The 17,734-nt window shown below is 42.4% G+C and overlaps 1 protein-coding gene across 1 annotated transcript; it reads right to left on the bottom strand.

Annotated features, from left to right (window-relative positions):
• Nucleotides 1–2,436: 2,436 nt before the first annotated feature.
• LOC115124718 (arachidonate 5-lipoxygenase-activating protein-like) lies at nt 2,437–15,836 on the bottom strand. The gene is made up of 5 exons (XM_029654184.2): nt 15,674–15,836; nt 14,204–14,285; nt 3,297–3,367; nt 2,935–3,016; nt 2,437–2,833 (listed from the first exon to the last, which is right to left on the bottom strand). The coding sequence occupies exons 1-5, from the start codon at nt 15,741–15,743 to the stop codon at nt 2,671–2,673; spliced, it is 468 nt and encodes a 155-aa protein (XP_029510044.1). The 5' UTR covers nt 15,744–15,836; the 3' UTR covers nt 2,437–2,670.
• Nucleotides 15,837–17,734: the final 1,898 nt, after the last annotated feature.

The following is a 17,734-nucleotide window of genomic DNA, read 5'->3' as shown; positions in this document are numbered from 1 at the left end:
ATATTAATATTAGACTAATACTAATACAGACTAATACTGATATTGGACTAATACAGACTAATACTAATACAGACTAATACTGATATTAGACTAATACTAATACTGATACAGACTAATACTGATATTAGACTAATACTAATACAATACTAATACAGACTATTACTAATATTAGACTAAAACTAATACAATACTAATACAGACTAATACTGATATTAGACTAATACTAATACAATACTAATACAGACTAATACTAATACAGACGGTGCAGAGTGACTGACTCTCTCCCCAACCCCTCTCTCTTGCTCTCTCTCCCTCCCCCCCCCTCTCTCCCTCCCTCCCTCTGTCATCCCCCCTCTCTCTTGCTCTCTCTCCCTCTTCCTCTCTCCCTTCCTCTCTCTGTCATCCCCCCTCTCTCTTCCTCTCTCTCCCTCTTCCTCTCTCCCTTCCTCTCTCTGTCATCCCCCCCCTCTCTCTCTCCCTCCCCCAGCGGTATGTGGTGGCCATTGACACCGGTAATCCTCTGATCATGAGAGATGGAGAGAGGGTTGGACAGGACTATCTCCTCTGTGGCCGGTGAGAGCTACAGAGTTACCATGAGTTTGTCTGTTTGTAATTTGTCTGTTACAAAAAAATATATATCTAATAAGAGTGTGATTCTTAGAAAACAAGTGTATTGAGATATATATAATTTCTTATGTTTTAATGTAAAAAAAGAACCCCACCCTTGTAGATCACCTACCATGGTAGAAGATGAGTCCTCATCAAGAATGACAATATTTAAGGGTCAAGAAGATGGGACCTTGGTCCGTGTTTCAGCGGACAGGGGACAGCGACCCCTCTCAGTTGAAGTGGATAGATCTTGGTCTATGTTTCAGGGGACAGCGACCCCTCTCAGTTGAAATGAAATGCTGGGAGCTCTGCTGCCTGATATACAACATTCAACCACTTGGAGATGCTGTTGTATCAGCAGACTGGAAAAGCATACGAGATGCTGTTGTATCAGCCGACTGGAAAAGCATACGAGATGCTGTTGTATCAGCAGACTGGAAAAGCATACGAGATGCTGTTGTATCAGCCGACTGGAAAAGCATACGAGATGCTGTTGTATCAGCCGACTGGAAAAGCATACGAGATGCTGTTGTATCAGCCGACTGGAAAAGCATACGAGGACTAGGACATGGGCCCGACCATATTCGCAAAGCGTCTCAGAGTAGGAGTGCTGAACTATGATCAGTTTGGCCTTTTAGATCATAATGAATTTGATTATATAGACAAAGCGGGGGGGACCTGATCCTCCTAGATCATCATTCATACTCAGATGCTGTGGAAGTGTCTTTGGAAGACTTACAATAAGTTGCTTTAAGAAGTTTTAAGAGCTATAGAAGCGAGGCAGCCTTCTCTGCCGGCGCCATTTTTTTTTGTGCGAACAGAGTGGCCCATGTTGGTTGGTGGGGTTATGGTATGGGCTGGCATAAGCTACGGACAACCAACACAATTCAGATTTTAATCGATGGTTAATTTGAATGCACAAAAATAGTGTTATGAGATCCTGTTGCCCATTGGGAGGCACATTGACCAACAGATGCATATCTGTATTCCCAGTCATGTGAAATCCATAGATTAGGACCTAATGAATTCATTTAAATTCACTGATTTCCTCATATGAACTGTAACTCAGTCAATTATTTTAAATGGTTGTCTTTTATATTTTTGTTCAGTATAGAAGTAAATGAATATAAATGCTATTTCTCCACCCGGCACAGCCAGAAGAGGACTGGCCACCCCTCATAGCCTGGTTCCTCTCCACCCAGTACAGCCAGAAGAGGACTGGCCACCCCTCATAGCCTGGTTCCTCTCCACCCAGTACAGCCAGAAGAGGACTGGCCACCCCTCATAGCCTGGTTCCTCTCTAGGTTTCTTCCTAAGTTCCCGGCCTTTCCAGGGAGTTTTTCCAAGCCACCGTGCTTCTACATCTGCATTGCTTGCTGTTTGGGGTTTTAGGCTGGGTTTCTGTAGAGCACTTTGAGACATCAGCTGATGTACGAAGGACATTTAAATACATTTAAATGATTGATTGACTATATGGTCTTTAGAGGAGTCACTTTAGACCACATATGTTAAAAGTAATTTCACGGAGTGCCGAGTGTCTCTCCTCCCTCGTACCTGATTGATGAATCAAGGTCAGTAATTAGTAAGGAACTCCCTTCACCTGGTTGTCTAGGGGAGAAAAAAGAAAAACCTGCGGACACGAGGTCCTCCATGGAACGAGTTGGACAGCCCTGGTGTAGACTGACTGTAGGAACGGTCCGTAGGACGTTCAGTGGGATGATGTGTTGTCTTCATCACTAAATTGGAGTCTCTGTTCTTCATCACTAAATTGGAGTCTCTGTAGTGTTATTTGTATCGTTGATTTTGTTTTATTTCCAGAGACTCAAATAAAAGTATTTTATTTTCTTTATTATTATTTTATTATATTATTATTTATTTACTTTTCGAAAAAATAAAACGTGAAATTATTGAGCACAGAAGAGGCCATTTTCACCACATTGAATCAACCATCTCACATACTGACTACCCATGATGCACAGCACTGAGAACTGGACATAGACTTTATAGTCACTGCCATAGTACATCTCACAGACACACACACACGCGCGCGCGCGCGCGCGTTCAGGGAATGAGGAGTAGAGCGGAGGCTGCAGTGGTGATGGTCTCCACGGTGTCTTTAAAGTCGTTGCCGAAGTAACGCACCAGCAGGAGGTTGAAGATACCCACAATGCACATCAGGAACAGGAAGGACAGGACACGTTTCCCAAACACGAACCCTGGAGTGCTGTCAGACAGAACATACAATACAGTCAGTCAGTTACACACACAGGTACACACACACACACACACACACACACAGGTAGACAGGTACACACACACTCTCACCTCTGAGATGTCTGACCCATATACCCAACAAAGTACTTCTGTCTGGCCACCAGGTAGACGAGCCCTGCGAAGGCAGCAGGAGCTGAACACACCAAGATCACAGTTAGAGTTAGTTAGGGAATCATACTAGATCACAGTTAGAGTTAGTTAGGGAATCATACTAGATCACAATAAAGAAACATACTGTCAATGTTACCACTGGAGAATGTCACGTGTGTGTGTGTGTGTGTGTGTGTGTGTGTGTGCGTGATTGTGTGTGTGTGCATGCGTGTTAGGCTGGGTTTCTGTACAGCACTTTGAGATATCAGCTGATGTAAGAAGGGCTTTATAAATACATTTGATTTGATTTGTTAGTCATTTACCTTGGTTGAGACACAGTCCAGCACACCACAATACAGCCAGGAAGGTAGGGTATGAATCCATGCAGTTACGACTTGGTGGGGGGGGTCACACACATAGAAACAGGAGAATCACATTAGGAAATAATTCTCACAGCGATGTATATTGTCCTTCCCAATGAAACCTAATAAAGTCAAGTAAAAGGAAACCACAATTCTAGTAACTGGATTGGTAACAGCTGAGGGGCGGATCCTACACAGCCACGTACGTTTCCTATTCGCTTAGTGACGTCAGAGGAAGTTACAGGATTCACCCCATGTCTTATGTAGGAACTGATGTAAAAAAAAAAAAAAAACGATGCTGAAAATAACATTTGTTTTACAACCCAGAACTGAGTCAACCTCAGATTGAGGCACTGGGGTGAAAGCCCTTTTTTTTTACTACAAGAGAGCCGTTTCACATTAGTCTGTGGTGTGTGGTACGTGTAATATGCAGTGTTGTGGAACAATGATGAAATTGGACGCAAGGAATGACAGAATACTACCCCCCCCCCCGTGTGTGTGTGTGTGTGTGTGTGTGTGTGTGTGTGTGTTCACATATGTATGATTTATGATGCTAACAAAACCATCTTAAATGAGTCCTCCCTACAGAGCAGAGACAGGATGTTGGTCCACTGCTTCCTTGCTTAATAGAAGAAGTACATCAGTGCAATAACGATGGCCTCCTACTGACAACTTTACCCTCTGTTTCTTCATCTCTCCTACAGCCCCAGGGCATTTCCACACAGTAAACGTTGTCTTTATTATCAGGTTATTATCTGTCATCAGACAAGCTATATGTTCCTATCCGGCGCCGACAGAGATGGCCGCCTCGCTTCGCGTTCCTAGGAAACTATGCAGTTTTTTGTTTTTTTTTACGTGTTATTTCTTACATTAGTACCCCGGGTCATCTTAGGTTTCATTACATACAGTCGAGAAGAACTACTGAATATAAGATCAGGTTATGGCTTGTCTAGTATCAGGTTATGGCTTGTCTAGTATCAGGTTATGGATTGTCTAGTATCAGGTTATGGCTTGTCTAGTATCAGGTTATGGCTTGTCTAGTATCAGGTTATGGCTTGTCTTATCAGGTTATGGCTTGTCTTATCAGGTTATGGCTTGTCTTATCAGGTTATGGCTTGTCTAGTATCAGATTACGGCTTGTCTAGTATCAGGTTATGGCTTGTCTAGTATCAGGTTATGGCTTGTCTAGTATCAGGTTATGGCTTGTCTTATCAGGTTATGGCTTGTCTTATCAGGTTACGGCTTATCTTATCAGGTTATGGCTTGTCTAGTATCAGGTTATGGCTTGTCTAGTATCAGGTTATGGCTTGTCTTATCAGGTTATGGCTTGTCTTATCAGGTTATGGCTTGTCTTATCAGGTTATGGCTTGTCTAGTATCAGATTACGGCTTGTCTAGTATCAGGTTATGGCTTGTCTAGTATCAGGTTATGGATTGTCTAGTATCAGGTTATGGCTTGTCTAGTATCAGGTTATGGCTTGTCTTATCAGGTTATGGCTTGTCTTATCAGGTTACGGCTTATCTTATCAGGTTATGGCTTGTCTAGTATCAGGTTATGGCTTGTCTAGTATCAGGTTATGGCTTGTCTTATCAGGTTATGGCTTGTCTTATCAGGTTATGGCTTGTCTTATCAGGTTATGGCTTGTCTAGTATCAGATTACGGCTTGTCTAGTATCAGGTTATGGCTTGTCTAGTATCAGGTTATGGATTGTCTAGTATCAGGTTATGGCTTGTCTAGTATCAGGTTATGGCTTGTCTTATCAGGTTATGGCTTGTCTTATCAGGTTACGGCTTATCTTATCAGGTCACGGCTTGTCTTATCAGGTTATGGCTTGTCTTATCAGGTTACGGCTTGTCTCGTCTCAGGTTATGGCTTGTCTTATCAGGTTATGGCTTGTCTTATCAGGTTATGGCTTGTCTCGTATCAGGTTATGGATTGTCTTATCAGTTTATGGCTTGTCTTATCAGGTTATGGCTTGTCTCGTATCAGGTTATGGATTGTCTTATCAGTTTATGGCTTGTCTTATCAGGTTATGGCTTGTCTTATCAGGTTATGGCTTGTCTCGTATCAGGTTACGGCTTGTCTCGTATCAGGTTACGGCTTGTCTTATCAGGTTATGGCTTGTGTCTTATCAGGTTACGGCTTGTCTTATCAGGTTATGGCTTGTCTTATCAGGTTACGGCTTGTCTTATCAGGTTATGGCTTGTCTTATCAGGTTATGGATTGTCTTATCAGGTTATGGATTGTCTTATCAGGTTATGGCTTCTCTTATCAGGTTATGGATTGTCTATTATCAGGTTATGGATTGTCTTATCAGGTTATGGCTTGTCTAGTATCAGGTTACGGCTTGTCTAGTATCAGGTTACGGCTTGTCTTATCAGGTTACGGCTTGTCTTATCAGGTTATGGCTTGTCTTATCAGGTTATGGCTTGTCTATCAGGTTATGGCTTGTCTTATCAGGTTATGGCTTGTCTAGTATCAGGTTAAGGCTTGTCTCGTATCAGGTTACGGCTTGTCTTATCAGGTTACAGCTTGTCTTATCAGGTTATGGCTTGTCTCGTATCAGGTTATGGCTTGTCTCGTATCAGGTTATGGCTTGTCTAGTATCAGGTTATGGCTTGTCTAGTATCAGGTTAAGGCTTGTCTCGTATCAGGTTATGGCTTGTCTAGTATCAGGTTATGGCTTGTCTAGTATCAGGTTAAGGCTTGTCTCGTATCAGGTTATGGCTTGTCTAGTATCAGGTTATGGCTTGTCTAGTATCAGGTTAAGGCTTGTCTCCTATCAGGTTACGGCTTGTCTTGTATCAGGTTATGGCTTGTCTTATCAGGTTAAGGCTTGTCTTATCAGGTTAAGGCTTGTCTTATCAGGTTATGGCTTGTCTAGTATCAGGTTATGGCTTGTCTTATCAGGTCATGGCTTGTCTACTATCAGGTTATGGCTTGTCTAGTATCAGGTTACGGCTTGTCTAGTATCAGGTTATAGCTTGTCTTATCAGGTTAAGGCTTGTCTTATCAGGTTAAGGCTTGTCTAGTATCAGGTTAAGGCTTGTCTTATCAGGTTAAGGCTTGTCTTATCAGGTCACGGCTTGTCTTATCAGGTTAAGGCTTGTTTACTATCAGGTTATGGCTTGTCTTATCAGGTTAACCTCTTGCTTCTACTTGGGACGCTTGCGTCCCAACTAGAGCTCTGGAAATGCAAATGCGCTACGCTAAATGCTAATAGTATTAGTTCAAACTCAAAAGTTCATTAAAATACACATGCAGGGTATCAAATTAAAGCTACACTCGTTGTGAATCCAGGCAACAAGTCAGATTTTTAAAATGCTTTTCAGCGACAGCATGAGAAGCTATTATCTGATAGCATGCACCAATACACTACAACACAAAAGCACAGCAGGGGACGTAAACAAAATAATTAGCATTTCGGCGTTACACAAACCGCACAATAAAATAGAAAACAGTCATTACCTTTCACCATCTTCTTTGTTGGCACTCCTAGATGTCCCATAAACACTATTGGGTCTTTATTTCGATTAAATCGGGCCATATAAAGCCAAGATATCGTTATATGTAGACTGTGTGATAAACGAAAAAAACAGCGATTTCACAACGTAACGTCATTTTTTTAAATTCAAAAAGTAGACGATAAACTTTCACAAAACACTTCGAAATACGTTTGTAATGCTACTTTAGGTATTAGTAAACGTTAATAAGCGATAAAAATCATCCGTAGGCGATGTAAAAATCATTAGCTGTCGTCTTGGAAAAAATTTCACGAGAGAGCTCTTCCGGAATGATCTGGGCGGAGACCGGAGGTAAGTGGTGCCCCTGTTTCGGTTCAACCAAGAATCAAAGATGATTCAATTCACAAGACTCTAGACAACATGGGGATGCTGTGGGAGTTGAATGCTCGGTCTTATCTAATTCGGCTCACTGTTAACAATTGCTGGAAGTGGCGCAAGGATATTTATTTCCATTTTATGTGATCAGGTTTTCCTGCGCTTTCCGATGTAACGCACGTTATGTTATAGCCACAGTCGTGATTTAACCAGTTTTAAAAACGTCCGAGGGTTTCCTATCCACACATTCTAACCATATGAACGTACTATATTCCTGGCATGAGTAGCAGGGCGCTGAAATGTTGCGCGATTTTTAACAAAATGTTCAAAAAAGTAGAGGGTAGGAGCAACTAGTTAAGGCTTGTCTAGTATCAGGTTAAGGCTTGTCTTATCAGGTCATGGCTTGTCTACTATCAGGTTAAGGCTTGTCTAGTATCAGGTTACGGCTTGTCTAGTATCAGGTTGTGGCTTGTCTAGTATCAGGTTAAAGCTTGTCTTATCAGGTTAAGGCTTGTCTACTATCAGGTTATAGCTTGTCTAGTATCAGGTTAAGACTTGTCTTATCAGGTTACGGCTTGTCTACTATCAGGTTACGGCTTGTCTAGTATCAGGTTACGGCTTGTCTAGTATCAGATTAAGGCTTGTCTAGTATCAGGTTAAGGCTTGTCTAGTATCAGGTTATGGCTTGTCTAGTATCAGGTTACGGCTTGTCTAGTATCAGGTTATGGCTTGTCTAGTATCAGGTTACGGCTTGTCTAGTATCAGGTTATGGCTTGTCTAGTATCAGGTTAAGGCTTGTCTAGTATCAGGTTACGGCTTGTCTAGTATCAGGTTAAGGCTTGTCTAGTATCAGGTTACGGCTTGTCTAGTATCAGGTTATGGCTTGTCTACTATCAGGTTATGGCTTGTCTAGTATCAGGTTATGGCTTGTCTAGTATCAGGTTAAGGCTTGTCTACTATCAGGTTATGGCTTGTCTAGTATCAGGTTATAGCTTGTCTAGTATCAGGTTAAGGCCTGTCTAGTATCAGGTTAAGGCTTGTCTTATCAGGTTAAGGCTTGTCTAGTATCAGGTTATGGCTTGTCTAGTATCAGGTTAAGGCTTGTCTAGTATCAGGTTATGGCTTGTCTAGTATCAGGTTAAGGCTTGTCTACTATCAGGTTATGGCTTGTCTAGTATCAGGTTATAGCTTGTCTAGTATCAGGTTATAGCTTGTCTAGTATCAGGTTATGGCTTGTCTAGTATCAGGTTACGGGTTGTCTAGTATCAGGTTATAACTTGGTACACGGGGGTAGTAGCGTTTATGTAAATGTAATAAGATGTAAAGAAGCAGGGAAATAATGACTAGCGGGAGCTAATGACTAGCGGGAGCAATTATTACACATCTCTACAACGATACCTCCTTGTAGAAGGTAGGTACTGCGGGGCTCGACAGAGATCATTGCAGCCCAGTCAGCATTTTTCATGCTGCGGTTGGGAGACAGAGAACTTTGGATTTAAAATGTAAAAAATTGTTCCCGCAGATAATTTGGAAAGGGCCATCTTTCTGCTTTGTATGCGTTAGCTTTACCTATTGTGTTAACCTCTTCAGTCGACCCTCTACTTTTTTGAACATTCTGTTAAAAATCGCGCAACATTTCAGCGCCCTGCTACTCATGCCAGGAATATAGTATATGCATTTGCTTAGTCTGTGTGGATAGAAAACACTCAGACGTTTAAAAAACTGGTTAAATCACTGCTGTGGCTTTACCAGAACGGCATTTACATCGAAAAGCACAGGAAAAACTGATCACTGAAAATGGGGAAAATATATCCATGCGCTACTTGAACCCATTGATAAACGTGAACCACAATTAATTGACTGAGGTTGCAGTACCTACAGCTTCCACAGGGTGTCTAGAGTCTTGTCATTTCCCTTCGAGTTTTTTCTTGGTCAAACACATACAGGACACAGTATCTAATCCGGTCTAGGACCGGATATTTTCGTTGAGTTTCTAGCCGGACATTTTTCCAGACGGACAGCTAATGATCTTTACATCGCCTCCTGATGAATTTTATCGCTTATTAACGTTTACTAATACCTAAAGTTGCATTACAAACGTATTTCGAAGTGTTTTGTGAAAGTTTATCGTCGACTTTTTGAATAAAAAAAAATGACGTTACGTTTTGAAACAATGTTTTTTTCGTTTATCACACAGTCTACATATAACGATATCTAGGCTTTATATGGACCGATTTAATCGAAATAAAGACCCAAATAGTGTTTATGGGACATCTAGGAGTGCCAACAAAGAAGATGGTGAAAGGTAATGAATGTTTTCTATTTTATTGTGCGGTTTGTGTAACGCCGAAATGCTAATTATTTTGTTTACGTCCCCTGTGGGTCTTTTGGGGTGTTGCATGCTATCAGATAATAGCTTCTCATGCTTTCGCCGAAAAGCATTTAAAAAATCTGACTTGTTGCCTGGATTCACAACGAGTGTAGCTTTAATTCGATACCCTGCATGTGTATTTTAATGAACTTTTGAGTTTTAACTAATACTATTAGCATTTAGCGTAGCGCATTTGCATTTCCAGAGCTCTAGTTGGGACGCAAGCGTCCCGAGTAGAAGCAACAGGTTAAAAACACATAGTTGTTGCATTTTTCATAAAACTCTCAGAACTCGCTGCTTCAAGTGAAGCGGACTACTTCTCCTCTGATAGTTGGGTTTGGGAGATCAAGTGCACCTAGTAAAAATAGAAACGTCTCTTTTTCAGGAACCTGTCATTCAAAGATCATTCGTAAAAAATCCAAATAACTTCACAGATTTTCATTGTAAAGGGTTATAACACTGTTTCCCATGCTTGTTCAATGAACCATAAACAATTAATGAACATTCACCTGTGGAACGGTCGTTAAGACACTAATAGCTTGCAGACGGTAGGCAATTAAGGTCACAGTTATGAAAACTTAGTATACTAAAGAGGCCTTTCTACTGACTCTGAAAAACACCAAAAGAAAGAAGCCCAGGGTCCCTGCTCATCTGCGTGAACGTGCCTTAGGCATGCTGCAAGGAGGCATGAGGATGCAGATGTGGCCAGGGCAATAAATTGCAATGTCTGTACTGTGAGACGCCTAAGACAGCGCTACAGGGAGACAGGACGGACAGCTGATCGTCCTCGCAGTGACAGACCACGTATAACAACACCTGCACAGGATCGGTACATCCGAACATCATACATGCGGGACTGGTACAGGATGGCAACAACAACTACCCGAGTTACACCAGGAACGCACAATCCCTCCATCAGTGCTCAGAATGTCCACAATAGGCTGAGAGAGGCTGGACTGAGGGCTTGAAGGCCAGTTGTAAGGCAGGTCCTCACCAGACATCACCGGCAACAACGTCGCCTATGGGCACAAACCCACCGTCGCTGGACCAGACAGGACTGGCAAAAAGTGCTCTTCACTGACGAGTCGCGGTTTTGTCTCACCAGGGGTGATGGTCGGATTTGCGTTTATCGTCGAAGGAATGAGCTTTACACCGAGTTCTGTACTCTGGAGCAGGATCGATTTGGAGGTGGAGGGTTCGTCATGGTCTGGGGCGGTGTGCAAAAATGTAAACGTTCAACCTTAACATGTGATAACTATGCAACAGAACAGATGAACAGGAATGACATTTACTCTCATGGGTGGTTAAAAACAACTATCTGAAAGCCACGCCCCTGATAAACTACGCCTCCAGTCTTCTGATCTGCACCGATAACCCAGCACCAGTAACCCAGCACCAGTAACCCAGCACCAGTAACCCAGCACCAGTAACCCAGCACCAATAACCCAGCATCAGTAACCCAGCACCGATAACCCAGCACGATAACCCAGCACGATAACCCAGTACGATAACCCAACACTGATAACTCAGCACCGATAACCCAGCATCAATAACCCAACACCCAGCACCAATAACCCAGCATCAATAACCCAGCACCAAAAACCCAACACCCAGCACCAATAACCCAGCAGCTGTTAGCGATAACAACCCAAGTAGTGGCCCAAAGCCTGCAACTCAGCAGTAGAGTCAACCAAACTACCCAGCAGTAGAGTCAACCAAACTACCCAGCAGTAGAGTCAACCAAACTACCCAGCAGTAGAGTCAACCAAACTACCCAGCAGTAGAGTCAACCAAACAACCCAGCAGTAGAGTCAACCAAACTACCCAGCAGTAGAGTCAACCAAACAACCCAGGAGTAGAGTCAACCAAACTACCCAGCAGTAGAGTCAACCAAACAACCCAGCAGTAGAGTCAACCAAACTACCCAGCAGTAGAGTCAACCAAACTACCCAGCAGTAGAGTCAACCAAACGACCCAGTATTTTTTAAAAGGTGCAATGAGTGGATAGGCTACCTTGGTGAGCAAGTGTTTTCATTCAATATTGATTACCCATTTTTTTGTCTCTGTCTGCAAATCGTCCTCCTAAAATGTAGGATATACCCTATATGCTAATCGTCCTCCTGAAAGGTAAGCTGTATCCTATATGCTAATCAACCTCCTAAAAGGTCAGCTGTATTCTATATGCTAATCGTCCTCCTAAAAGGTAAGCTGTATCCTATATGCTAATCAACCTCCTAAAAGGTCAGCTGTATTCTATATGCTAATCGTCCTCCTAAAAAGTAAGCTGTATTCTATATGCTAATCGTCCTCCTAAAAGGTGGGCTATATCCAATTAGCTAATCGTCCTCCTAAAAGGTTGGCTATATGCTAATCATCCTCCTAAAAGGTAAGCTATATCCTTCATGCTAATCGTCCTCCTAAAAGGTAGGCCATATCCTGCATGCTAATCGTCCTCCTAAAAGGTAGGCTATATCCTATATTCTAATCGTCCTCCTAATAGGTAGGCTACATCCTATATGCTAATCGTCTTCCTAAAAGGTAAGCTATATGCTAATCAACCTCCTATAAGGTTAGCTGTATTCTATATGCTAATCGTCCTCCTAAAAGGTTGGCTATATGCTAATCATCCTCCTAAAAGGTAGGCTTTATCCTTCATGCTAATTGTCCTCCTAAAAGGTAGGCCATATCCTGCATGCTAATCGTCCTCCTAAAAGGTAGGCTATATCCTATATGCTAATCGTCCTCCTAAAAGGTAGGCTACATCCTATATGCTAATCGTCCTCCTAAAAGGTAAGCTGTATGCTAATCGTCCTCCTAAAAGGTAAGCTATATGCTAATCGTCCTCCTAAAAGGTAAGCTATATGCTAATCGTCCTCCTAAAAGGTTGGCTATATGCTAATTGTCCTCCTGAATGGTTGGCTATATCCTATATGCTAATTGTCCTCCTGAAAGGTTGGCTATATCCTATATGCTAATCGTCCTCCTAAAAGGTAGGCTACATCCTATATGCTAATCGTCCTCCTAAAAGGTAAGCTGTATGCTAATCGTCCTCCTAAAAGGTAAGCTATATGCTAATCGTCCTCCTAAAAGGTAAGCTATATGCTAATCGTCCTACTGAAAGGTAAGCTATATGCTAATCGTCCTCCTAAAAGGTAAGCTGTATGCTAATCGTCCTCCTAAAAGGTAAGCTATATGCTAATCGTCCTCCTAAAAGGTAAGCTATATGCTAATCGTCCTACTGAAAGGTAAGCTATATGCTAATCGTCCTCCTAAAAGGTAGGCTATATGCTAATCGTCCTCCTAAAAGGTAGGCTATATGCTAATCGTCCTCCTAAAAGGTTGGCTATATGCTAATCGTCCTCCTAAAAGGTTGGCTATATGCTAATTGTCCTCCTAAAAGGTTGGCTATATGCTAATCGTCCTCCTAAAAGGTAAGCTAAATGCTAATCGTCCTCCTGAAAGGTAAGCTATATGCTAATCGTCCTCCTAAAAGGTAAGCTATATGCTAATCGTCCTCCTGAAAGGTAAGCTATATGCTAATTGTCCTCCTAAAAGGTAAGCTATATGCTAATCGTCCTCCTGAAAGGAAAGCTATATGCTAATCGTCCTCCTAAAAGGTTGGCTATATGCTAATCGTCCTCCTAAAAGGTTGGCTATATGCTAATCGTCCTCCTAAAAGGTTGGCTATATGCTAATCGTCCTCCTAAAAGGTAAGCTATATGCTAATCGTCCTCCTGAAAGGTAAGCTATATGCTAATCGTCCTCCTAAAAGGTAAGCTATATATATGCTAATCGTCCTCCTAAAAGGCAGGCTATATCCTATATGCAAATCGTAGCTCAAGAGAAAGTGCAAGTGTCCATTGTCATCATTCTTGCTACTTGAAGCTCAGTGTCCATACCTGGTAGATAAATTAACCCACTGTTCCCCGATAGGCCGTCATTGTAAATAAGAATTTGTTCTTTAATTAACTGACTTGCCTAGTTAAATGAAGGTTAAAGGTTCCATTTAAAACTTGAAAAAATAGATCAGGTGCACGTGTAATCAGAGTTGGTCAATGGGCGGAGAAGCACGGGACAGTTATCTTTCAAAGGAAACGTACTTCCTAAATAAGATTAGGTTATAGTTTACTACATTGCCTAGAAATAAATATTGATCACCCATACTTGTATCTGTCTGAAATCCGTCCAACTCCTAAAAGGTAGCCCATAAAACGTAAGAGACTACATCAAACTACATCTAGCCTATTGGCTGACATAGCCCAGTAATACAGATAGTCAAATATAATCGGCCACATGAGAATCTCTGGTAATTTAACGTAAATGTGCCCTAATGGTGCCAAATTGCCTGCGACCATGACTAGCAAGTGAGCTGTGTCACATATGCCTAAAATAACGTTGCGTAACTGTGGTCGGGTTCGGGACCAGTTCCTACGGTTGCGGGTGGTTTATGAAAAGCTGAGTGTGCGTGCGGGCAGACCTCGACCTCTTTGTTACGACTTGGTTCATATTGAAAATACACAGGGAAAAACTATCGTTGTGCATATAATACTAAAAATGGAGTGTCTCGGATTTGAAAGTACAGAATAATCCGAAACGATCTCAGACCAGGTTGTGTACATTGATCAATTGAAGTGTGTATGTGATAGAAAGTGACTTACTTGGCGCAGGACACTCTCTCAAAAGTAGAAGTGTTGGCGTGGTGCTCTTTACCCTCCCTCTCTACCTTTGTGGCAAAGAAAGCTGGAAATCACACGACAGATTTAAAAATAAAAAAAATAAAAAATAAAACACCAACGGTCAGAAATGTATACTTCATCATCGATCAAAGAAGCAGAGAAACATCGTTGATTATCAAGTGATATACAGCAAGCCATATTATTCAACTGAAAGCAACATCTGAAAAGTTCGACGATGAATACATTTTACAGTATAAACAGACAGAGAACATGTCACCACTACTATCGCCTGTTATTCTAAATCGCACACAGTAGCTGGCTACTTTACAGTAAGTCCTCCTCGCGTCTATATGTATAAAGGTGTCTATCTCAATGAGACTTACTGGTTCAAATCAAATATATGTTGTAAATTGATAAATAAAGTTGATTTGTCATCTCACTAACGATGACAATTTCGGTACTGTAACTACACCACAGTTGTGTCATGCTGAAACAGGAAAGGGCCTTCCCCAAAAGGGCCTTCTTCTGCCACCAAGTTGGAAGCACAGAATCGTCCAGAATGTCATTGTAGCGTTAAGATTTCCCTTCATTGGAACTAAGGGGCCTGAACCGTGAAAAACAGCCCCAGAACATTATTCCCCCTCCATCAACATTTACAGTTGTCACAATGCATATTGGGGCAGGTAGTGTTCTCCTGGCATCCGCCAAACCCAGATTCGTCCATCGAACTGCCAGATGGTGGAGCGTGATTCGTTACCCCATAGAACACGTTTCCACTGATCCAGAGTCCAATGGTGGCGAGCTTTACACCACTCCAGACGAAGCTTGGCACTGCGCATGGTGATCTTAGGCTTGTGTGCGGCTGCTCGGCCACGGAAACACATTTCATGAAGCTCCCGAACGAACAGTTATTGCGCTAATGTTGTTTCCATCGGTAGTGAGTGTTGCAACTGAGGACAGACGATCAATGAGTGTTGCAACCGAGGACAGATGAATTTAACATGCTACGCACTTCAGCATTCGGCGGTCCCGTTCTGTGAGCTTGTGCGGCCTACCACTTCGCAGCTGAGCCGTTGTTGCTCCTAGACGTTTCCACTTCACAATAACAACACTCACAGTTGGCCAGGGCAGAAATTTGACAAACTAACTTGTTGGAAAGGTGGCATCCTATGACAGTGCCACGTTGAAAGTCACTGAGCTCTTCAGTACAGGCCATTCTATTGTCAATGTTTGTCTGTGGAGATTGCATGGCTGTGTGCTCAATTTTATACACCTGTCAGCAACAGCTGTGGCTGAAATAGCCGAATCCACTAATTTGAAGGGGTGTCGACATTCTTTTGTATATATAGTGTATATTATTTGTCAATGGCACCTCCTAGCTGAAATACAATAAAAACTGTCATAAAAATATATATATATTTGAAATTATATAAAGTTGATTAATTCTCTCACCATTCTGCAGGACACTGATGAGGGTGACGAGGACCAGGAGGAAGATGTGTTCTACCACTACGGACAGCATGACTGGAGAGATGACGGAGGGAGAGATGGAGCGAGAGGGAGGACAGGATGTTTGAATATAAGGATGGAGGAGAGACAACAGTTATAGCATCTCTCTCTCTCTCTCTCTCTGTCTCTCTCTCTCTATCTCGCTCTCTCTGTGTCTCTCTGTCTCTCTCTCTCTCTCTCTCTCTCTATGTCTCTCTCTCTCTCTCTCTCTCTCTCTCTCTCTCTCTCTCTCTCTCTGTCTCTGCCATGTACTTCCTGTTACACAGTCTGTTTGTTTCTTCTATTTGGTTTATGGAAATACACTCAGAAATTCTTGCCTCACCCACTATGGAGTCAGACAGAGAACAGTAGAACTCAGACAGAGAACAGTAGAACTCAGACAGAGAACAGTAGAACTCATTCAGCCAGAGTACAGTAGAATTCATTCAGACAGAGTACAGTAGAACTCATTCAGACAGAGTACAGTAGAACTCATTCAGACAGAGTACAGTAGAACTCAGACAGAGAACAGTAGAATTCATTCAGCCAGAGTACAGTAGAATTCATTCAGCCAGAGTACAGTAGAACTCATTCAGACAGAGAACAGTAGAATTCATTCAGACAGAGTACAGTAGAACTCATTCAGACAGAGTACAGTAGAACTCATTCAGACAGAGAACAGTAGAACTCATTCAGCCAGAGTACAGTAGAATTCATTCAGACAGAGTACAGTAGAACTCATTCAGACAGAGTACAGTAGAACTCATTCAGACAGAGAACAGTAGAACTCAGACAGACAGAGAACAGTAGAACTCAGACAGACAGAGTACAGTAGAACTCAGACAGACAGAGCACAGTAGAACTCAGACAGACAGAGAACAGTAGAACTCAGACAGAGAACAGTAGAACTCAGACAGAGAACAGTAGAACTCAGACAGAGAACAGTAGAATTCAGACAGAGAACAGTAGAACTCAGACAGAGAACAGTAGAACTCAGACAGAGAACAGTAGAACTCAGACAGAGAACAGTAGAACTCAAATCAAATGAAAATATATTTCTGTTTGTCATAAACTTCAGAAACAGCTGGTGTTGAATAACAGTGAAATGCTTAGGCCAACTTATTGGTCCTTTTCAAACAATGAAGAGTTAATGGTAAAGATATATATATATAGTGTTCGCGGGGTCCGACATGCCAATCAACCTGCTATCTGCCAATCACGAGAATGCCTGGAATGTTCTGATGCCGGGCATCCTGGCGGTTGGCTGAGGGGCGTGGAGGGGGTGGGGCATTGGAAGTTAAGACCAGGTTTAGCCATTGTTCTCTGTCTTACGTCTGGCCTTCACAAGAGAAGGTCAAGGTTGGCTTTGTGGGGTATCTTTCATTTATTTGGCCTTGGCTACGGCCAAACAGTAGCCTGTGTAAAGTTGGGTTAATAAACCGTCAATTCGTAACTCAACCCTCTGTCTGGACAATTGTTCCTTTATGATCTAGTCAGGTCATTCCAATATATATATTGTAGCGACCAGCACAGACAGCTGTGTGTTATGTGCTAGGCTAGGAGGTGGTTGTGTTGTACTGACCAGTACCCGGTGTTCGCGGGGTCCGACATGTCAATCAACCTGCTATCTGCCAATCACGGGAATGCCTGGAATGTTCTGATGCCGGGCATCCTGGTGGTTGGCGGAGTGGCGTGGAGGGGGGGTTGGGCATTGGAAGTTAAGACCAGGTTCAGCCTTTGTTCTCTCTCTCTTACATCTGGGCTTCACAAGAGAAGGTCACGGTTGGATTGTGTGTTATCTATTTGGCGTGTGCTACGGCCCAAACAGTAGCCTGTGTAAAGTTGGTTCAATAAACCGTCAATTCGCAAGCTCAGGCCTCTGTCTGGACAATTGTTCATTTATGATCTAGTCAGGTCATTACATTGATGTCAGAAGTAAAAACGTTGATACAAGTTAGCCAGCTAGCTAGCTGACTTATGTGGCTAGCTACCGTAGGTGAGAACGGGGATTGAAAATGCTTCGAG

Source organism: Oncorhynchus nerka, linkage group LG10 (genome assembly GCF_034236695.1).
Source record: "Oncorhynchus nerka isolate Pitt River linkage group LG10, Oner_Uvic_2.0, whole genome shotgun sequence".
Lineage (NCBI taxonomy): Eukaryota > Metazoa > Chordata > Actinopteri > Salmoniformes > Salmonidae > Oncorhynchus > Oncorhynchus nerka.
This window is presented reverse-complemented; position numbering and strand designations above follow the sequence as displayed.